Source organism: Medicago sativa, chromosome 1 (assembly GCF_051527215.1).
Source record: "Medicago sativa cultivar Bolivia chromosome 1, Bolivia_mono, whole genome shotgun sequence".
Classification (NCBI taxonomy): Eukaryota; Viridiplantae; Streptophyta; class Magnoliopsida; order Fabales; family Fabaceae; genus Medicago; species Medicago sativa.
In genome coordinates this window covers 62623046-62646212 of record NC_140749.1, presented here as the reverse complement: position 1 = coordinate 62646212, position 23167 = coordinate 62623046, and the positions used below count along the sequence as shown (strand labels likewise).

At 32.9% G+C, this 23167-nt stretch overlaps 2 protein-coding genes across 2 annotated transcripts; one reads left to right on the top strand and one right to left on the bottom strand.

Annotated features, from left to right (window-relative positions):
* Nucleotides 1–2833: 2833 nt before the first annotated feature.
* LOC146956195 (E3 ubiquitin-protein ligase BRE1-like 2) lies at nucleotides 2834–15361 on the top strand. Its single transcript, XM_085727455.1, has 20 exons — nucleotides 2834–2905; nucleotides 3025–3142; nucleotides 3960–4121; nucleotides 4202–4289; nucleotides 4405–4635; nucleotides 4800–4967; nucleotides 7187–7380; nucleotides 7466–7549; nucleotides 7659–7778; nucleotides 7869–8055; nucleotides 8139–8299; nucleotides 9503–9574; nucleotides 9916–9992; nucleotides 10759–10950; nucleotides 11627–11699; nucleotides 11810–11896; nucleotides 12568–12705; nucleotides 12815–13017; nucleotides 13921–14083; nucleotides 14985–15361. Exons 2-20 carry the CDS (start codon nucleotides 3032–3034, stop codon nucleotides 15114–15116), a joined length of 2643 nt encoding a protein of 880 aa, XP_085583581.1. The 5' UTR covers nucleotides 2834–2905; nucleotides 3025–3031; the 3' UTR covers nucleotides 15117–15361.
* A 3366-nt stretch (nucleotides 15362–18727) lies between these two features.
* On the bottom strand, nucleotides 18728–21777 carry LOC146956194 (uncharacterized). Its single transcript, XM_085727442.1, has 3 exons — nucleotides 21174–21777; nucleotides 20093–20449; nucleotides 18728–19386 (listed from the first exon to the last, which is right to left on the bottom strand). The coding sequence occupies exons 2-3, from the start codon at nucleotides 20429–20431 to the stop codon at nucleotides 18952–18954; spliced, it is 774 nt and encodes a 257-aa protein (XP_085583568.1). The 5' UTR covers nucleotides 20432–20449; nucleotides 21174–21777; the 3' UTR covers nucleotides 18728–18951.
* Between the last annotated feature and the right edge of the window lie 1390 nt (nucleotides 21778–23167).

The following is a 23167-nucleotide window of genomic DNA, read 5'->3' as shown; positions in this document are numbered from 1 at the left end:
TTTACATTTAAAGTTCAAGAAATGTGGTCCTTATAGTATTTTTGTATTTTGATTCATTTGATTCGATTTATCAAGTTAAATCAAGTTATTTGTGAGATTAAATTGTGCAACTCTAGTTAAATTTTGAGTCAATCCAATTTTTATTGAGTTGAGTTGAACCAAATTTCACTAAAATTGACTCATCTCCAACCCTATATATATACACTGCACTTTCTAGATTTGAGATTGTTATATGATCAAGTAATGTCATTTGCTTTGATGAATTATTTATCTTGTGATGTTTTATCTGGCATGTACAAATATAAAATGATGTGCAGTATAAACTACATCATTGAATTTATATTTCATTTAATCAGAATAAATTTGCTAAGGAAACAATTAGAGTTGAAAAATATTTTGTTTTGATATTTAGATTATTTGACTTTTTCTGCAAAAATGATCGAAACCAATTTGAGAAACAATTATCATTTGGCATGTTCAAAACTTCTGCATGAGAAACACCAACAAAATTATAACTAGTTCTTAATTTTGATCCATTATTGATATAAAAACTTTTACACCACCAACAAATCATAATCAATATACATGTTACTTTAGAAGTAAATTGACCTAAACACATAAGAGTAACATGAGTGTTGTAAGATTGTAGTTACGTGCAACAAAAGTTATTGATTGGTTTTTTTTTATTCAAAGATTTTTTTTTACCAAAACATTAAAACATACCTGAACTTGGTAGTTTTTTTAATTGTTTTATTTCGACACACAAATTTACCATTAAAATCCGACAATGATTTAGATGGTTAACACAATTTAAATATTGGTTAAAAACATTTAGAATCGTGATTAATTGATAATTAATGAATTGCAATATAATTGTTAATCATTTACATAACATGACAAAATGATGTTCAAACCGCCTTCCAAATTATTATCAAAAATAAAGTAAAATAAATAACAACTAGTACTACTTATCAACCCTTTATTTTTTATTTTTTTTAATAGAATACTTGACTTCGGCCAAGACCCAGAGAATAAACATTAAAGCAAGAAGTAGTAACGAGGATTTTTTAATATACTTTTTATAGGATTTTTTTTGACAAAATACTTTTTATAGGATATATTTTATTCATAGATCTGAAATAAACTTAAAAGGTAGTTTTTTTTTTTAAGGAAAGACTTAAAAGGTAGTTGTTATTTATTTTACTTTATTTTTGACAAGATTTTATTTTATTTTTTACTAAAGGAGCTTTTTTTTTTTGAAGATCTAAAGGAGCTTTTTTTGAGAGGTGACTAAAGGAAAGTTTTTTTTTTTTTTACATGCGCTCTTAGGAGAATGAACCAAGGTATTTTTGTGCCATCTTATAATTAGTAAGTAGTAATGAGGATTTTTTAATATACTTTTTAGAGGATTTTTTTTTGACAAAATACTTTTTATAGGATATATTTTATTCATAGATCTGAAATAAACTTAAAAGGTAGTTTTCTTTTTTTAAGGAAAGACTTAAAAGGTAGTTGTTATTTATTTTACTTTATTTTTGACAAGATTTTATTTTATTTTTTACTAAAGGAGCTTTTTTTGAGAGGTGACTAAAGGAAAGTTGTTTTTTTTTTTTTTGAGGGAGACTAAAGGAAAGTTGTTATTCATCTTTCTATTTATTTTTCTTTCTAATTTCCCGTTATTCTATTTTAGTCCTAGAATATGTCTTGTAATTTTATTTTTTTTAAAGAATGTCTGAGAATTTTTTGAATTGCTAATTAAGCACATTTATTTGGTCCGCCGAACTATTTTTTGGCTAAAAAAAATAAATCAGAATCAATTTTTATATCAAAAAATCAATTTTTAATTAAAATTTAACACATATTGCATCATTTAGTGAAAAATACTATAAAAGGTATAATATAATAATATTTGAAATTAAAAAGGACATAAATGTTATTTGGTAATGACTTAAAAGGGTTTCCTTTTTAACAAGACTTAAAAGGAAAGTTGTTATTTATCTTTTTGACTAAAGAAAAGTTGTTATTTAATTTTCTATTTAGCCCTTATTATTAAAAGGAAAGTTTTTTTTTTTTTGAAAGAAAAAGGAAAGTTGTTATTTATTTATATTTTACTAAAGAATTTTAATTAGAGGATTCACTAAAGAAAAAATGTTATCTACTTTCTTTTTTTTTTATTTCTAAATATTCCTTTTTATTTATTTTATAAAATAAGGCTCATGTTTCTATGTATCTTATGGTTGACAATATGTTATCTACTTATTAGAATATTTGATTATTCTGTAAGCGTAACTTCGAAAATTAATCAATGAGTCATATAAAATTCAAGCGGGCTGTAAGTTGTATTAGCATAAATTTAATTTATACTAACAGATTTGTGTCATTTCATCTAAACACTCTTGAGTACTTACTAAAAACTATTAATCTTACAAAACAAAATAATTATCCTATTATAATTTATAATTTATTTATTTTAGATAGAATTTAATTTATACGCAATGATTAGAGAGTATTCATATTCAAACAGATCAAAACAAAGACAACTAACCAATTCAAAATAATACAAAATAAAGACCCGTAAAATCTTATGAATTTAATTAGCGTGCATATAAGTTTGAAATTATTTTAAAGACGCATTCAATAATACGTTGTAGTTGTGGCATTTAATAATTTTAAAAATACACGAATAAAATAATGCATAATAATTTTACACAAACAATGCATAATAATTAATCGTTCAACATTGTAAAATCATTTTACCCTGACGGTGTATAAATAAATATAAATGAAATCATATATCTTCTATATATAATGGTTACAATGTTAAATGAAAATCGAAAATTTAGACTAGTGTTTACCACAAGCTAAATTCTCTGGTAAAATAGTTGAACTAGAAAGAGATTTGAAAGTAAGTGCTTTCTTTTTCACTGTGTTTTCTCCTTCTTCATTTCCCAACTCAACACAGTTTCACAATTTTTCATCTTCTTCCTAATGCTTCGTTTGGTTCCTTTTTCTTCAAATTCGCAGAACCCAAATGGAAAATTCAGACCACGACGAACCCAACAACAAGAAGCCTCATCTTCTCACTCCTGTTTCTTCCCGCGTTTCACCAAATTCAACCAACCATTCTCCTAACAGCAAAAATGTAAAATTTTTTCTTTTTGTGATAAATTGTTGTTTGATCATGTTTATATACTGTGGTTTTGTTTTGTTATTGATTAGTTATGTTGATCATGATAAATTCTTGTGTAATTGGATTTTTAGAGCTGATTGGTTTTGTGGGTATCTACTGAATTGGGTTTTTTGAAAGAAGTGGATGTTTGATTTTGTTTAGTGCTCACTAACTATGAAACTATGGTTTTGTTTGGATAAACAACATAATTAAGTGCTTTTAGCATAAGCCATGTAGCACTGACACTTCTGATAGAAGGCGGTGTACAACGTGTTAGTGTTTGACACAACACATGTGATTACGCTGAATTATGTCATTTTCTTAAATTATTATCAGTTTCGACATGTTATTTTACGTAGCATGTCCGATGTAAGTGTCCGTGCTTCATTAAGTTCTTATCATTTAAGTCAAACTGTTTTTATGTAAACTATAAGCTGTTTTCATAAGATATCCAGCTTATGAAAGTTAGGTGAAAACATCTTTTGAATATATCGTAAGCTGTTTTCCTAAGGTATCTCTCAAAAAAAAAAAAAAAGATAAGTTCAAATAAGTCGATCTAAACAGACTCTAGGGCTATGAAGAGTAGAAAAAGGATGCATTTAATGTCATGTGATTCTATACATCACGCTATTATGTATGTTAGATTTGTGTGGTAAAGATTTCGGGGTTAGAGCTGCTTGTTGTGTGCTTAATATTTTTTAGAGGGGATGTTTTTTCATGTCATTGAAAATCCTAATGATGATTTGTTTATGTGTTTTAATTGCGTAATAACTGGAAATGCTCCGTCCAGGCTGATGCAGGTCTCTTACAGCTCCAGAATCAGCAGCTTGTTCAGCAGACAGAAACGCAGAAACACGCTTTACAGGATCTTGAAGAAAAGACTAGAGAATTAAAAGAAAGACAAAATTCATACGATGACATATTAATTGCAATCAACCAACACTGGGATCAGGTTATTCTTTATTATCATGCTCCAGTTTTGTCATATTCTTGAATGATGTGCACATTGGTTTAACTTATTTCCGTTTCTAGTTGGTTGATGATATGGCTCTTCTCGGGGTACAAGCTGGGAGAGGCAAAGATTCTTTGGAAACTTTGGATTACCTCGATAATCCACAAGGTACTTTAACAAGCACGCGCACACACACACACACATCAAGTTCTTACATGCACATCAAGTTCTTTTATGCAGTATTAAGAAAAAAAACGAGAGACTGACTTTACTTTCTTTCTAGGTTCCCTTCCTTCGTGTCATCCGGATGATCTACTTCTATGTAGATTAATCCGGAAAGATTCTATTGAGGGAAGCAGTAATGATGAGATTACTAATTATGTTGAGGAAGCCCTTGCTTTGCGTCGGTTATCTACTAGGGAGTTGTTGAAACTCATTCAAGATACCGTTGATGATCAGATGGAAAGAATTGAGGATATAGGTCAGGTTTTACACGGAGATTTATCCACAGAAGGTATAATACATATGAGATACTATGCAATGATATATTGTACTATATTGTTTTTACTAAGGATTGAATTGGCAGTTTTCTACCATATATCATATGTATACATGATCTTTTGCTTTACTTTTTTTTTTTTTAGCATACTTTTGCTTTACTTATACTTGGGTTTGCAGATGTTATCATCCAAATGTCTAAGATTGATGATATGACGAAAAAGGAGGCCGACAATTTTCGTGAAGTGATTGATACTCTCCATGCAAAACACAAGGAGTATACTGTTGGTATTCAGAATTATATAAATGAGTGCTCGCGAGATCAATCTGACATTAAACGCCTTACAGGTATTTGAAATGTTTCTTTTTTTTATCTTTATTGTTTTAACCACTTCAGTTATTATGAAGTTTAAAATAATTCAGTAGGAATTTAAAAGATCTTGATTATCATAAAATGTGGGTTTTAAATGGTAAGCAGCATTTTTTATTAAAAGGAAGGTTTCCTTTTGTTTAATTATATTTCTTAGTTATAATTATAAGCGGTAGTATTATATATGGTGTATGTGTAAATCTCCAATTTGATTCTTCAAAGATTTTTTCGAACATCAATTTGACCATGGAAATATTAAAAGGAATGGTTTTTGGTCACTACATGACATCAATTTGGCCCCTGTATGCAGTAATATTTGTTAAAATATCATTGGACCAATTCTATTTAATAATCTTTTGAGGGACAGATTGAATGTTTTGAAAATCTTTCGAGTATCTAAATGGGGTTTACCATAAAGTTATAGTGGGGCATCTCTGCTGCTATAATTGTACAGAGAACATCTCTGGCACGTTGTTCATTTCTTGTTATTTCGATGATTGATTAATGTTCGAATAATATGGAAATATCTCATGAAATTAATATGTTCGTATCTTGAAACAAAGGTGATCTCTGAGGATTGATTTCCATAATTCCTTATATTTCATGATCCATTTCCTCGTTTAATCAGGACTTAAGAGTCCAGTTAAAGTATAAATAGGGATTGGTAGTTTGTCTCTTGCAAATCTCATATCAAGTAAATATGAATTTTGGGGCATTCATTATCTCTTTTTTCTCTCCATGTTTGGATGAAAAGAAAAGGGACAATTAGAGAAGCTAGTTAGTTAGTGTTGAAATTGGGGCCTAACTCAGCCTTACAAAACCGGCTCATAAGATGAGGAGTGCCTCCTCTTTATAAACTCTTATCAAGAGTCTTATCTACCCGAAGTAGGACTTGGGTTTTTCCTAATACACCCCCCTTACGCCCAGCACTCTTTTTGGGCTTGGTGCGTGGATAGGTAGGTGGCCCTTGAATTCGACAAGCTCTGATACCATGTTGATATTAGGGCGTAACTCATCCTTACAAAACCGGCTCATAAGATGAAGAGTGTCTCCTCTTTATAAACTCTTATCAAGAGTCTTATCTACCCGAAGTAGGACTTGGGTCTTTCCCAATAGTTAGGATATATTCAAATTTCAATGAGGAAGTATATGAACAGTTAGAGAAGTTGGTTAATTGGAGGGCATATGTCAGTTAGATAAATAGGGGAAATAAAGATGGAAAAGTTCATTCAAGGAATTTGATGTTTGTGTAAAAGGGGAAACCCTTGGAGCAGGATTAAATCATTTTTGTTTAGATTTCTATTAGTAATAATCAAGTCATCCTATCTACCAAAAAAAATAAATAATCAAGTCATTCTTGTTCCTTTCTATCTTTCATCCTATTTTTCAATTCCAATCTCTGCTCGTAAGTTACTGACTACAAATTTAAAATCAATTCAGCGTATTCCTCTAAACATAAAATTAGATTTTCTTTTTTCAATTCTTAATTTTTTATGATGAATTCCTAACATGGTAATTAATTTATGATAAAATCAAATTAATTTAAATTATTCCAACCAATACCTTGCATTAATCTGAATATTTAGGCAAATAGGCTATTGCACAATTAAATTGTTTTATGTTTTTTATCTGCTTTTCGATGAATGGAATCATAGTGAGCTATTGTGAAATTTAAAATAATGCAAAAGTAACACTAGCCTTAGTGGAGGATGCAGTTTTGCAGTAGTATGCCGAGTAGGGAGAAAATTGTAATGATGCTACTGAAATTTTCAGTAATTAAGTAAATTATCAAGAGGAGTTATGGTTAATTAGGAAAGCAACGTTTTAAAAATTAGTCCGAACTGGCTGGTTCAATTGGTTGAACTGAGAACCTAACAATTTGCCTGTTAGTTTGATCTCGGTTACATTGCAGTCTGGTTGAACCCCGGTTGGTTCAACCAATTTTTTTTTTTGCATTTCATTCACTTTTTCAATAATTTTATTTATTTATTTCGCATTCTATTAATCCGTGGTTAAACCAAGAGAACCAATGTCCTAGAGGTCTCGCCACGCCGGTTCAATATCCACTCCGGTAACACCCTGATATTTATGCAGAGAATTTTTTCTACGATTCTGAAGATCTTATTGGCTCATATAAATTTGGTTGATGGCTTTAAAATAATTGTCTCTTGAGAGTTTATTTTTTTAATAATTAAAGGAGAGCTTGACGAGATTGTGGCTGAACTCGAAGAGAGTAGAAGAAAAATAGTCAGTCTGAAAATGCAAAAGGATGCAGCTATGGGAATGAATTCCTCCAATGCTGATTCAGTGAATGGAAACTTGTCTCCTGAGAAGCCTGCAGACAGGGCCATGGGTTTGTCCGAGTTGAAGCATTCAATTGAGGAAGCCAAGGTTTAACTTTTTGTGATTTTCTTTCCTTCCACCATTCATTTTTGTCGATTCTTTGTCTAAGATATATGTTTGGCTGATGTCATAGATCGTGAATGCTGATCGTCTTTCTGAGCTCCAAGATGCACGGGAAGAAAATCAAATATTGACAAAGAAATTCCAAGAACTTCAGGTTTGTCAATTTGAGCTATCTGCAATGGTGATGTCATTATTTCTTGAGTAATTGAAACACATTCATTATAGGGTTCCATGTAAAAGTATCTTTTCGTGTTTATTTCCAGAATGAACTAAATGATGATAAGTATGTACGCAATTCCCGAGTATACTCTTTGGCAAATGATCAACTTCAACATTGGATTGCTGAATTGGACAGATATAAATCATTGGCAGAGTCTCTGCAGGTTAACAGTGATTTCTTCTTTCTTCTTTGATAATTTTTTTTTTTTTTGCCTGCTTCACATTTTACATATTCTTTTCAAATGCAATTTTAGGCTGGCAGGGTTAACGTCTCAAAACGGGAGAAGGAGTTGAAGTTGAAATTGGAGTCTGCTGTTAATGCAAGGCATATCCATAACAATTCTGACTCTAGGATTGATGAGCTCAAGCTTCAATTGCAAAAGTGTATTATTGAAAAGAATGATCTTGAAATTACGATGGAAGAGGCCAAACAGGATACTGGTCTGCGTAGCACATTTTCTCTATTTATATTTGCAGTGTGTATGTTTGGATCCCTTCGTTTCTTACACTGTTAAATTTTTCAGGGAGAAAAGATATCAAAGCCGAGTTTCGTGTGATGGCTTCAGCTTTATCTAAAGAAATGGGGATGATGGACGAGCAGGTGAAGCGATGGAAAGATGCAGCTCTTGAAGCTGTATCATTACGTGAGAAAGCGCATTCACTAAGAGCAACATTGAGTGGAAAGGTTATTCGCATAAAGTGCCCTTTCATTTTCTTTCTCGCCTACTTTGTGATAAGTCTTTTACAGAAATTCATCTTGATAATTTGAGTTTGTGATGATCTTTATTTAGTTACTTTTACTTAGTATAGAAGTTGGAAGCATAATTCTTATCAACTGTCTTAATTTTTGTTAATTTTTAAGAAATGATTCACTCAAATGTTAGCGGTTTGGAAAAAAGGCAGGAAAATTGTTTTGACTTAGTTGTGTCCAATAAATATATGCTGCATAGTTCTAAGCTGTTTCAATAAGGCATTGGAACTGCAAATGTCAATTTCTTTGTTTAATGAAACTGACATAGTTCTGTGTGCATGTTAATTTATAGGAAGTGAATGCGAAAATTCCAATTTGGTGCAAGTCATCAAAAGAACGTTTTCAATTTTGTTGTAATAAACATGCCTGATGTAGTCTCTATATATAAAACAATGTGGTTCGTAAATGAGAAAATGTAGTAATTTTAGAATTTGTGTTCGGTGTAACTCGACCCTTGCAAACCAGCTTGCGTCCCCAATAGCTCCTACAGGTCGACAGTACCACCTCACATGGACTCTCACGTTGTTTATATTGTCCTGTTTGATCTTCGCCATGTGCACCATGATTGGCTTGCTCGCTTTGAAATCCCGTAACAAAACAGCCCCCCCCCCCCCCCCCCCCCCCAACTCTTACTATCTTTTTGCCGGGCCTCGTTTTGCCATCTTGTAAGGTCTCATGCGATGCATGTGAGGTGTATTGGGGGACGCTAACCGGGCAATGGTTGAGTTAGGTGAACCCAAATTCTAAGATGGTATTAGAGTCTAAGATCTGTTGGGGCCCCCGCTATCGGGCCTCTCTGGTCGGTCACACACAAAATGACCGGTCATAGGTGTGTTGAGAGTCTCACATTGGACGGGGTTTGGCCTGAAAACATATTTATAATTGGTGGGCAGTCATCACTCAGGACTTCACAAGCCGGTTTTGTAAGGGTTGAGTTAGGCCCACCCTAAATTCCAAGAGTTAATTACTAAACTGGAATATCTTTTATTGACATACACCTCTTTGAATTTAATGACTTCACAAATTGTGTTGGTTGGAATATACTGCAAGAGTTTATAGGCAGGTTCTTGTCCTTGAACTAGTACCATACATACTTTTTAAGCATTAAGGTTTGTTGTTTCCTTTGTTTTGAAGCAGACAAGCGAACTCAAGAGCCTTGCAAACAAATGTGCTGAACAGGTTTTGGAAATGAAGTCTACAAAAGCATTGGTGAGTCTACTTTGGCTTTTACGTTTGTGTGTTTTCTTTAACTGTATTAATGCCTCTGTTGTATAAACAAATAATAATAACTTCCATTTTCCTCATTTGAGATTAAATTTAATTGAGTGTCACTTGTATTTTAGTACCTTCTAAATCTTAGAGCATTTCTGTGACTAAATCAGATTTGAATTGATTGCAATGTTTTTCTTTTCCTTTGTTTTGTGTTTTGCTTGTGTATCTGCACCTATACTTTCCATGATTCTCAAACATTATATGCATTATGATTTTAGTGGCCTTCAAGATTGTCTATAACTAATTTTCAACCAACTCATTAAGATGTTCTGTTACAGATTGAAAAGTTACAGGAGGAGAATCGGGAGTTAGAATTTGTTTTGGATATGTATGGCCTAGAAGATTATCAGAAAAGGTATGCTGATCTGGGGTTGTTCAGTAGTGGCAGAGCTTAGTCTAGTTAATGTAATTTTTTGACTTGTTATTCTATGTTGTGTTTGGGTGCTAAACCGAATTAATTTGCTGTAGTAAGTAATGAAAAGAAGCACCCGCCTGTGGCTGTTGTGCTTACCAAATTTTATGTTAGATTTTAACTAAAAACCTCTTTCTCTTTGCTACAAGAGATTCAAATTTTTGCTTTTTAACAGAATGCAGATAATGTCATACTAGTTCCAGTCTCTAGAATGCTTGTTATTTCCCTCATTTTTCCCCCTTGCCCATGTTTAAAATCCGCTGATTGTCCCTGACCTCCTGTATTCAAGTTTTGGTGGATTCTGGAACTTGCTTTGTTTATGGTCTATCTTCATTGCTTTGCCTAATTATTTTATGTACCACTTGCTGATTTTCATGGATTGGTTCCACTATTCCTTTAAAATTCATTGACCTTTTCAAGAACTTAATTATAGAAAGCCTCAAATTTTGTCCACCAATGGTTCCAGCACTTTCTTTTGCAAATCTTATTTTCATATTCTAATCTATTCTCCCTTGGAGGATGGCAATACATACTTCAAGTGGGTCGATTCTTGAACAAGAAAATGCTTGTAGAGAATTATTTCTCTACATATTTTCATTGATGGTGCCCAACTTTTTAAATAGTTAAGCCTTATGATAAATGTTTTATTGCATTTGGTTAATTAACTTGAGGTTTTGTTTCACATTCAAAACAAAATGTCGCTCTCAAGCTTGCCAGAAGTTAGAGAATCTGAAAGGAAAGCTCGCTCTCAAGCTGAAATGCTGAAAAATGCTTTAGATGAACATGGTCTAGAGTTGAGAGTAAGAGCTGCTAATGAAGCTGAAGCTGCTTGTGAACAAAGGCTTGCTGCTGCAGAAGCTGAACTAGAGGAGTTAAGGGCCCAGTTTGATGAAAATGAAAGGTTTGTGTTTGTGCATACTACTACATTGATTATGGATTTGCTGCATTGAAAAACTGGTAGAGACAATCTTTTTTCTTTCCCTTCCCTTTTAGTTCCATATTTGTGGTTTTTTATTTGGGAGTGAATTTTCTGGTGATGAAGAGTGAAAGGTAGATGAGTTAAAAGATTATGTAGAGTTCAAGGACTTTGTCCTTTGGCCGGTATATTGTGCTCCTTTAGATAGTGTATGCCTTGGGATGTTTGTAAGAGCTGCATTTGAGTTTTTATCACAGAATGACGGTCACTAGTTAATCTGGGTCAAATTATTCCCAAAGCCTAAGTTATTAGATAAGAATAATTGAATGGTTTTATAATTTATATCTTTAGTATATACAGGCTTGATAAAAATCATAATATTGATTTTGAGACATCTACATAATTTGAATGACAGCGTCTTAATATATATATATATATATATATTGTTTTGTAACAGTTGTCTGGTGTAGTGTTCTCATTGCACATGCTAATATTGCTTTGTCTTATAGAAGCCATGTTTTTTCGTTTTTTAGCATTATTTTTTATTTTTTTTTCATATTGATTGCCTTCATATGAAGGAGTAAACGATTGTAAAAACTGCCTCCGCTTATCAATCTGTTGATGCATTCTTTGACCATGTTTTATATGCCCTACTATTCAGAAAAAATCTGGAGATGACTGAGGCTATTAAAGTTAAAGAGGCTGAGGCAATAACCTATATATCTGAAATCGAGGTTTCCTTCATGACTTCACTTTTCTTCATACTCAAACTATATAAACAGTTGTTAGTTGACGGGTTTGCTCTAACTGTCTTTTCTTGTTATACAATTCAATGTTCCTGTAGACTATTGGTCAAGCATATGAAGATATGCAGACACAGCACCAACATCTGTTGCAGCAAGTGGCTGAGAGGGATGACTATAATATCAAGGTATGTCTTCTTATCACCAGTAGTTGTAAATGCTACTTTGCTGTGTTCTTCACCATTTTTCCATGCCCAACTCCTGCAGATGTCTTTGTTATGTCTAGGCTTTTGCTAATCCAGTTGATGATAAATTAATGCTTCATCTTTGTCACTAATATATTAATTTTGGCATTGCTTTCTGAACACAAAAATATTTTTAAAAATATATGTTGATATGTTGAAGAACTGGTTTTGTATAAATTGATTTTGAAAATATTCAGGCTTATTTCCTTTGCGATTATTTTTTTTTTTTTTTTCATTTTAATTACAAAAACGCTAGTATCATCTTTTTACTCCATTTCTTCATTTTTTTTAAAGGTTTTTATCGGAAATTGTGAACACAATTAAAAGTTAGTTGCAAGGTTTCCAATGCTAAATCTTGAAAACAGAACACAAGTGCCAAACCACTAAAGATTTACTATACTTAATAAATTAACTATAACAAATGACACATGATAGAATTAATGTTACAATATTAGAATTTTTTTAAACAACTGATGGGCCATATCTGCTAGAATCAACTTTTGACCAGCTTGGCTGATAATTTAATTTCTAAAAAAATTATACTTCTCTTTACATAAATAATTCCATTTGGGGTTGTGAGACCTTGTTTTTATCATATTGCAAACTTTATGCAGCTTGTATCAGAAAGCGTGAAGGCAAAACAATTACATAGCACTTTACTGTCTGAACAGCAAGCCTTAGCTGATCAACTTCAACAGATTAATTCTTTGATAGAAAATTCAAAGATGAAGATTGTAAATAGTGAAAAACAGGTCCTATTTCCTCTGCTACTTAGCCCCCTACTTATAAATTTTATTTTGATATTTTGCTAAACAACTGTGCTGCTGCTCACTGTTTTAAACAATTATTTGAACTGAGCAGATCGAATGCCTTCTATCAGAAGCCGCTAAATGTACTCAAGATGAAAAACACCTCGCAGCCGCCTTAGAGTTTGCCAGGTGGGAATTGGCTGATGCTGAGAAGGAGTTGAAGTTGCTCAAGTCTGTTGCTTCAGCTTCAGAGAAAGAGTACGACCAAATTCAGAAAGATGTGGAAGCTTGTGAAAAGGAATTGGACAGTGAAAGGTATTTTTCTCTCTTAGTCATTCGATCAAGTTTGGATCCGGAACATATTTTTAAACAGAAATATTCACATCAAGGTTTAAGCTACCCTCCACTAAGTGAGGTTTAGTGTGTTTATACAGTTTTAATTCTAATGATAATCGTAGAACCTCCGCAAGGTTGTGTAATCGATGAATTAGCGATATTGGTTCGGGCATGGATCAGCCGTAGTCTTGGAGCTCAAGAACCGTGGTATATGGTTCGGTTCTGATGTCAGCTTACTTTCCCATGGCTGCTTAGTTTGTGTAAAATCATATTTTATAAAAGGCTTAACTCAACAAGTTTTCGCAATTAGGTTTTTCAAAAACAGAGAGAAAATTTAGTTTGGTTAAACATGTTGATTTTAAGATGGCAGATTTTTGCAGACACAAAATATCAAACTTGTTAATTGAACAACAAAATAGTTGCTGGAAATGAAAATGACAGGAGAATTAACTGCTTTAATTCATGTAACTGTTCGGATACAGAAACTGAACTGACATAACCTATATTTTACATCGTTTCGTAATACTAAAACTTTCAATAACTACCACAATTAATTAAAAACTGAACAGCAGTTACTAAAATAAAAATAACTAACACCCAATAAAAATGGCAGCAGTCCTAAACAAAACATTTAACAAAACTGATCCATCTTTTGAGAGATATCTCTTTACTCGTCTAGGACCCTAGGTGAAATGCAAATGCTATAGTACGAGTAAGCTATGTCTTGTGCTGTGTCTAGATTCTGGAAAGTTTGGTGCAAACTTTGCAATACGAGATATGTGTTAATGTTATGCATTGATGGTTGACTTTGGAAAATGATTATCTCGAGTGAAATGCCCTCTAAATTGGCTCAACACATACTCATCCAATTATGTCATGCAGGAGTTCACGGAAGAAGCTTGAGGAAGAACTAATGCAAGTGAACAACCAAATTGCTGAGCTGAATTCTGAAGGCAGAAAAACTGCAGTACAACAACTTGAAGAAGAAATAAGAGTTTGTAAGAACATGATCAAGTGTACTGTCTGTTCTGACCGTCCAAAGGAGGTAAAAACAGGCCAACTTTTCCAACAACAGTTCTTGCTTTTATGGTTAAATTAACTTGGGAGGGTTTGAACGAGCTTATTTCAATTTTCATATTGTAAGCATCTATATTTTTATTTGGACCCATTCATAAAAATGACTTATGGCCTATTCAAAAGTTGTTTTCAGCTTATTTAAATGAACTCGTCATTGTAGCTTACGAACTAGAGCTAAATTTAGCCTCCTAGTATAGTTTATTGAATAAGCGCTTAATTAGCTATTTTCTCAAATGCACACATGCTGTCTTTTGGTATTATGATTGTGATAGAATATAACACTAAGATAAGGCATATTCTAGAAGCTTGTAGAAGCTGTAGGAATGCAATAGTTGCAATATTTATTGGAATCTAGGAAGAGTTTCAGTTATTAAAGAGAGGGAAGCCTAGAGGGTTAGTCATTAAGAAGAGAGTTTCAGTTCTTATAAAAAAGAGGGAAGTCTAGAGGGTTAGTCATCAATAAGAGAGTTTCAGTTATAAAAGAGAGGGAAGTCTAGAGGGTAATCAATTCAGAAAGTTAATTAAGAGTTGTTTAGGAGAGAAGTTCTCACTGGTCTAGATTCCAATAAATATTACAGCTCGGGTAGGAGTTATCCAAACCCTGGTTTATTATTTCCATTTCAGTTTTATCACCATTGTAGAGCTCTTAAGCTCATTCATCTACATTCAATAATACAACTTCTTTATCTTGGATTTTGGGGTTCTATCAGATTGTTTTGAAATGGATAAATTACAAAACTTATTTGGCATATTTTCTGGGACTAGCATTTATGTAGACTGATCAATCTCTTTGAACTTTGAAGAAGGCTAAATAAAATTTATTGCAACTGCCAACAGCATTATCTAAGAGTTTGATCTGTATTTGACAGGTTGTGATTGTGAAGTGCTATCATCTGTTCTGCAATCCATGTATACAAAGAAATCTTGAACTCCGTCACCGCAAATGTCCTGCCTGTGGAACAGCATTTGGACAGAGCGATGTTCGTTTTGTTAAAATATGAAACTGAGTCATCACTCGTGTAATGATAACCTTGTGCTGTTTAATGTTTTGGATCCTTTTTCAATGTTGTTTGTTTGTCCTTGATAGTACTTTTAGACAAGCATTTTTATCCAATAAGCAATCAATTTTCGGATTGTAGATATTGGGGTTTCTTGCACTTGTTTTGTGTATGATATTGGTAACAACAGTTTTCTTTCAGTAGCACAGTAAAAGTGCTGCTACATTGTGATGCAGTTTTTCCTCCTACGGCAGGTTATTTTAATTTACATAAATATTTTTTGAAAATAATTTGGAACAAGAAAATTTGACAACTTTTTGACCGATTAAAGTAGTTCATACTCGTGGTCAACGTTTTTCAATTAGTGGTTAATGGGTATATCAAGGTTGGATAACTCATTAAGCATCAATTAAATTTAATTAACACGGATTTGAACATTTTTTTTTTTTGAAGAAGCTAAACTAACTCACCTAAATTGGTACCAGAGGGAATCGAACCTGAGACCTCGAGGAGGAGCATACTCTCAGGTCCCAAGCCAATACCACCAGGCCAATTCAAGTGGGTTGGATTTGAACATTATTGACATGATTTCAGGTGTTCCAACTACATGCAGATGTGAAGACTTGGAAATCATGACCAATCACGCATAAATTTGTGGTTAATAAGTTGTGACTCTTGATATATCTATTAACCAATTCTAGCACTTCATTACCCGTATGTATGAACTCCGTTGACTGTTTTAAAAGTTGTCGAGTTTTTTGTTATCCTGAATTGTTGTTCAAATAAAATACTACATTTGTTTAACTTAGGATTTTGTTACCGTGATTATTTCTTACGGTGATTATTTTGACACTGGACCCATGATTTATTCATGGGTTAATTATGTTTCTAGTCCCCATAAAATAGCGACCTTGTAAGTTTAGTCCCTACTTAATTTTAATAGCATTTTTAGTCCCTATAAAAAAAAATTTACTAAAACAAAGTTTGATTAATTATCCTTAAACTCTTAAATTTTTGAACGATTTTTTTGAGACAAGATTAGAACACTATGAAAGGTTCGTTTACTAAAATTTAGAATTTTCTGACATGAAATGAATTAAATATGAATTTTTTAAAACGACAAAAGTTAAAGATAAAAAGTAATAAAATCTGGATGTAGAAATCAAATTTTGCGATAATTTTTTGCGGACGAACTTTTAGTAATGTTCTAAACATGTCTGCAAAAAATTGTTCAAAAATTTAAGAGTTTAAGCATAAATTAAACAAATTTGAATTGAGTAGGGACTAATACTCAGTGCAGAAAAACAAAATTAGGGACTAAAAATGCTATTAAAATTAAGTAGAGACTAAACTTACAAGGTCGCTATTTTATAGGGACTAGAAACATAATTAACCCTTTATTCATCTTCACTTTTATAAGAATTAAACTTTACACAATGCATCTCCTCCAATTATCATTCCTTACATTTTCCCTCTTTACATTTCAGAGCACTATAACCTCTAGAATAGATACTCTAAAATCAAAATCACTTTGAACACATTATTCATAACAAAATCACACCCGTACCAAAACCCGTGTATGATGGATTCCATCAGTCTTTGGCCGGACATTGCCCTTGCAGCTTGAAACTGATTGTTTCTTTGTGCAAGGGTCTAAGATAACATAAATATATTATTACTTTAGTACTTGTAACATGGATTTTCATCGTATACCATTTTTACAATGAAAAAGTCAGAAAAACGTATATAGCTATATCAAGTGATAATGGGATTTTTATGTGTGGAGGAATGATTTTCAACCATTAGATAAAAATAAATGGTTAAGATTAAAATGCATTGTTAAGTGACTCGTGGTTTTTGTTTTTGTTTTTAATAAAAATTAAGTGACTCGTGTTTTGGTATCAAAAAAGTTCTAACTCTTCTTTTCGTCACTCTGCCTTTTCATCTTCTGTGAAAGCAATAAGTTGATTTTTTTAGTTTTGATGCTTCCGTAGTTAAGTGATCTCCTTTAACCACTCTCTTTATTATATTCATGCCGTATGCACCATCTATTTTAGCTGAGGCTCTGATACTACACTGGTCGAAAGACTCACGTATTATGAGATTGGTCTTAACTAAATAAATTGTCAAGCGATACACCAAACAACCACCCATAGGCAAACAAAAGTCTCAAGCATAGACTAACAATTAAAATTATCACCTCATAATAGAGAGGACCGTAGCTTGGATCAATAGTCATGTTTTTCAATAGTCATGTTTTCTGATAGCATGAATCAACAATAGTCATATATTTTCTAATACACAAGATCCTCATGAGGCAAGTGTAGAGTATACATGCATCTCTATAGAAGAATTAATGACATGAACATATTATCTAGCTTTCAGAAAGAACCCTACACTTTAAAACCCATGAATCACACAACCCTTCTCTGTATAATTTCCTTAAAACATCGACATCATATTTTTTTTCCCAGTTCTGAAGAGGTGTAGAGAGTGGATCAAAAGCTTTTTGCACAAAGGAATTAAGCATAGAGGCCGACAAGAATATGTCATCCCTCACTGATTGTACAAATTAATTGTGGGAAATTAGTCACTTTAGTCCCTGAATGGGGAACGATTCGTCAATTTAGTCCCTGAATGCAGATAATATGCAAAACAGTCCCTGCATGGTCAATTTCAGGGACTAAAGTGACTAACGAAGTCTACATTCAGGGACTAAATTGACTAACGGAGTCTGCATTCAGGGACTAAATTGACTAACAAAGTCTATATTCAGGGACTATTTTGCAATTTATCTGCATTTATGGACTAAATTGACGAATTGTTCCCCATTCAGGGACTAAAGTGACTAATTCCCCAATTAATTGTAAAGCAAATCCGATGTACTTTATGATTCACCTGAAAAATTGCTAAATGAAAGAGATGTTCAAAAAGAGAAACTGTTGTAAAACTGCACGTGACTCACTTCGAGGAATTCAAACTAGAGCATATCAAGTGATTTTAATCCCCAATGAACCAGATGGTTCTTTTTTTTTTTTTTTTCCGTTCAGTAGCCTAGTGGCAAGATCACACACTTTTTTAAAGTGTGGAAAAGTGAGGAATCCGGGGTTCGAACCCCAGCCCTGCAAACATTGTCCTTGATAGCTGTCAACTGTGCTACACTTACGGGATTGAACCAGATGGTTCTATGTCTAGAGTTAAAATCATCATCGTCTCACTTGCATGATTTTCCAAGATTAATTCACAACGGATGAAAAGCAAACAGAGATTTAATCTATCGATGGCTTCAGTGTTTTTTAAGTATGAAATTGAAAGGCATATAGTTCATCTTCAACGCAAAGTGGAATCACAATATTAACTGATGAGACAAACAGAGGGAACTCTGCTATCTAGGGAAAGATTGAGACAAATCACAATATGTAACTTAATGAAATGAAACATTGAAGTGATTTGTTAAAGGCCTTTGAATTAAATAAAATGAAGGGATGAGATTTAGTGTCAATTGATCCCATCCCAATCTTAAGAGGGTACTGAAAAAATGACGGATCAGAGGCTCTTCAGCACCGTTTACCTTAGAAATGATATTGTCCAAATATAAAAGCTACCACACATTATTTAACACAGAAAACAAACATAATTCATATAGTACATTGTATGTTCTGAATTCCAAGAGATACATTGATTGGCCAGCACTGAATAGTTTTTAACCGTAAACAAAAAACTCTTCTTCACACAACCGAACAGGAAACTAATTATTTATGCAGTCTTGATATGGGATACAAAATCGAACAAGTGACTTATGCAGTCTTGATATAGGATACAAAATCGAACAAGTGACTTATGCAGTCTTGATATAGGAGACAAAATCAAGGAAGTTGCTCATAGCTTCTCCGACATGGCAAGGACTTTCGGTAGCTGGTATTTTTGAGATGCTAGTTGCATGGTATGAATCATAGCCAGCAACGTCGAGATTATTTAATTCCATTGAAGCATCAAATCCTTTGCCACAAGATTCTGGCCATCTATAGCGATACTGCTTCTTATCTTTGCTGCTACACCCTTTAGAATAGCTGCCCTTCTGACTTTTCTTTACACCTTTCTTTTCACTCTTCTTGATCCGGGATTTATGTTGTTTCTTAGTTCTCACGGTATGTGACGACAATGTTGGCACCGGATCATACACATCAGGGGCCCATTTAACAGACAATTTCATTTGCGATCCCAAGTGTTTCTCGCGGCTACCCTTCATGGCAGATACAAGTTTTGCAGGTGCCTGTGGTATAATACAGAGAAAACAAAAAACAATAAGCAAATGCGAAAAAGATTAGCTGCCAATTATGCTCGACAAAACTATGCATCTAGCACATCAGTTAAATGCATGTTGAGTTAAATACTAATGTAACAAGCCAACTACTTTCCACCCCCATTGGGGTGACCAGCTTCTATTTGTTGAATGAGTAAAAACCCTTTCCCATTTAAAATAAAGTGTATGTTTTGTATCATATGGAGGGTTTGCTGAAATCACGTCAAGCAACCGTGATTATGTGAAAGCTGCATAGTGTAGCTGCCAATTATGCTCGACCAAAACAATGCATCTAGCATAACAGTTAAATGCTAGTTTAATTAGATACTAATGTAACATACCAACTACTTTCCACCCCCCTTGGAGCGACCAGCTTTCTATCTGCCGAATGAGTCAAAAGTTCTTTCCACTTCAAAATAAAGTGTATGTTTGTATCATATGGTGGGTTAGCCGAAATCATGGCTAGCAACCGTGATTGTGTGAAAGCTACAAACTACAAAGTGTAGCTTTTGCATCACCACAGTTGTTCACAGTAATTTCAGCAACTCTATAGCTTTTGCAAAACCACGGTTGCCCATAATGATTTCGGCAACCCACCGTCCAAACATAAACTACATTTCTTAACTTGCATACTTAAACTTGCTAGAATTTATTTGTGAACACAATTAGAACTTACCGGCTGAGAAACCGAGTCTGGAAGTTGTGTAGAGAGTGACTCTGTCAATGCTCCATCAGCCTCCTCGTCATCAGAAGAGCTTGAAGGCAACACCGTATCAGGATAAGGAAAGGTTGAACACTCCTTCAAGCTCCTCACTTTTAGTGTGGTTTCTTCCTGTTCAAACCCACCACATATGTGTCCCTCCCCAATATTACAGTTACTACTACCATCCTCATCATCATCAGATACATGTTCTAACTTTTGATCATCTTGTATATGTAATGACCCACCAAAAGTAATTTCAAGTTTACTTATGATATCGCACCCGACAACATTCGCAGGAGAGTGGATGTCCATCAATCGTAAAAGATCACACTACAACCCAAAGAACAAATTGACAAAACAAAATATTAGAAGTAATAATAAAAACATTAACTAAATTTCATAACAAGCATTAACAAGTAAAACAGTCGACACATAGGTACGCGAGCTCTATGATTAGGAAGTAATCAACAAGTAAGAAGAAGGAAACAAGAACAAAGTATAGTTATAAAACTACGAGTTCAATAACCAATACCACTATACACTAATATTGTAAATTACACCAGACAACATTGTCTACTATTCATATTTAGTGTGATATTTCGACAACAAATTTCAACAAATTAGATAGTTAACGGTTTGACACATTTAAGTTGGCGATTAATGAATATAACAAAGTTTCACAGCTAATTTGTGAACACTTGCAAATCATGGTAAGTGATGTTCCAAAGGGTGGTTAATTGTGTTCAATTGTTGGTAAATGAGCAGCGAAACCTTGTTATATTCATTAATTAGCCATATAAATTGTCAGCAAATATTTGTGTCAAAATCACACAACTCTAATTATCCATTCATAGCTGATAAATCATGATAAAAAATTGTCACTGATAACTTCTTTAAAGCAAAGAAAAGCAATGTAGTTCTGAACAATAAGACACTAGGTGTATGATGCAATACAAAATTGAAAATTCATGGCCTATATTCAACCTAGAAATTAGGTTGAATCATAATTTTAATTAAACAATTAATCAAGCAATAAGCTACTTAGTAATCTTACCTTAAACGACACGTTTGTAGATTCAAATTGCGAAAATCTCAAAACAGGAACAAAACAACAGCAACCTTTCACAATCTTTGAAGTCAACGCGATTTGAAAAGCCTCAAATTCAACCGTGAATCAAAATTCACAAAACCAGAAGAAATACTCCAAAAAATAGATGAAAAAACTTTGGAAAACGAAACGAAACTAAAAAAGCGTAAGGTTAACTAAGATTACCACGCCTATCACTTTTTTCAAGATGTTTAAAACGATTAAAAGAAGATCCACCGTGAAACGGAATCAAATTGCAAAGAAAGAAGATTGAAGACATCATTCTGTGATTTTTGAAACCCTAATTGTTACAAAAGCGATTTCAGATCGAAATTGGGAAATCCTTTGTTCGATCGGAACCGATCGAAGATCGAAGAACATGCGAAATGGATCTGAGAGTTATGGAAAGTGAAGAATTCGAATCGAATCGGTGATTTGATTTGTGTGTGTTTTTTCTGTTAATTGAGGATTAATTAATCCATATGAGAGTTTTGTTTTGTTTGTTAATTGATGATGATGATGTTGATGATAAGAAAGCGAAATTGGATTATGAGAAAAGCGAGTTGAAAAAGCGATTTGGTTGGAATGGGAAAATTTGTTTATATAGCGAGAATGGAGGGAATCGGAAACTTCGCTGTGGGGTAAGAACCAATTCGGAACGTACACGTTTCAGTTTTTTTTTGTTTGTTTGACTTCAAAAGATTAATTGTAGAATTCATTATGATCATTTTAGGCGTCCATTTACTATTTTAAAAAGGGTCATGTCATGTTAACTTGTGCCCTAAGGGTGTGTTTGGATTGGAAAAGAAAGTGTGAGGAAAGATAGTAAAAGGAAAGATTGTTGAAGGAATGAAAGTTAATAGAAAGTGAGAGGAAAGTGTGATGATTTTTTTGATTGTTTGGTAGAAGTGAAAGTGAATGGAACGTGAGAGGAAAGAAAGTGATATATTTCATAAATGACATAAATATCCTTACACTAGAATAAAATATTATCAATGTAAAAATATATGTTAATATTTATATTAATATATGTATATATTTTTATAATACTGTATTTTAAATTAAAATATTATTATAGAATTTATTTATTAATTAAATTATTGATGCATCATTCTTATTAAATATTTGTTGCAAATCGAGATGCATTTGGCACGTATAACCACTATTGCAAGCAAAACTAGAAAATAACTCAAGCACGTCAACCAAAGCAAGGGTAAGAATGTCCATTTGAAAAATTGAACAATCTTCCAGTTTTCTTCACAATTTTGGACGGAAAGCTTTTATGTTGTAGGTCCCACCACAATTGATCTTTCCTCACCCTTTCTTTGGAGATCCAAACAATGGAAGCCCAATTCCCCATAAACTTTCTATCCTTCATGGCATCTTTCCCTTCTCTATCAGTAGTTCCAAACACAGCCTAAGGGTACATATTAAGGAATCCAAAAAAAAAAAAACTTTGCATTGGAAAATATCATATTTTAACTTTTTAGAAGTTGACTACACGACTTTTGATGTGTACATTTCTATAATGAGTTCCTTAACATGTGTCCTCAAGGACACAAGTTAACATTTGCCTTTTAAAAAAGTGATTATCTTTTCTTTAAAAATTTAGAGAAAATTACACTTTTCTCTATCAATAGAAGTTTAAATTAAACTTTCATCGTCTCTTATGTTTAAATTAAACCGTCTAATTTTAACCATTTTTCTATATTGATTCAATAAAAAAAAATTAAATTGATTTTTATGTTACATTCTCTTTACACCGTTAAGCGTTAACCTTTAAATTATGTTATACTATCATCCTTTATGTTACATTTGTGATCGTATAAACTATAAGTTTTGTTCCATAATAAACTATGAACAAAAAGAGATAGTCGACCTTGCATTAGAAAGAAATGACTCATTGTTTTAGCATTGCAAAATTGAATCATTATTCTTGAAGAAAACATTGTTGAGAAAAA

Bases quoted from the DNA above. Each gene is read 5' to 3' on its own strand.
- LOC146956194 (XM_085727442.1), bottom strand. From the start codon at position 20,431: ATGGACATCCACTCTCCTGCGAATGTTGTCGGGTGCGATATCATAAGT. The intron at 19,387-20,092 runs GTAAGTTCTAAT...ATTATACCACAG, and splicing joins CAGACTCGGTTTCTCAGCCG to GCACCTGCAAAACTTGTATC.
- LOC146956195 (XM_085727455.1), top strand. From the start codon at position 3,032: ATGGAAAATTCAGACCACGACGAACCCAACAACAAGAAGCCTCATCTT. The intron at 4,122-4,201 runs GTTATTCTTTAT...TTCCGTTTCTAG, and splicing joins TCAACCAACACTGGGATCAG to TTGGTTGATGATATGGCTCT. The intron at 4,636-4,799 runs GTATAATACATA...TTGGGTTTGCAG, and splicing joins CGGAGATTTATCCACAGAAG to ATGTTATCATCCAAATGTCT.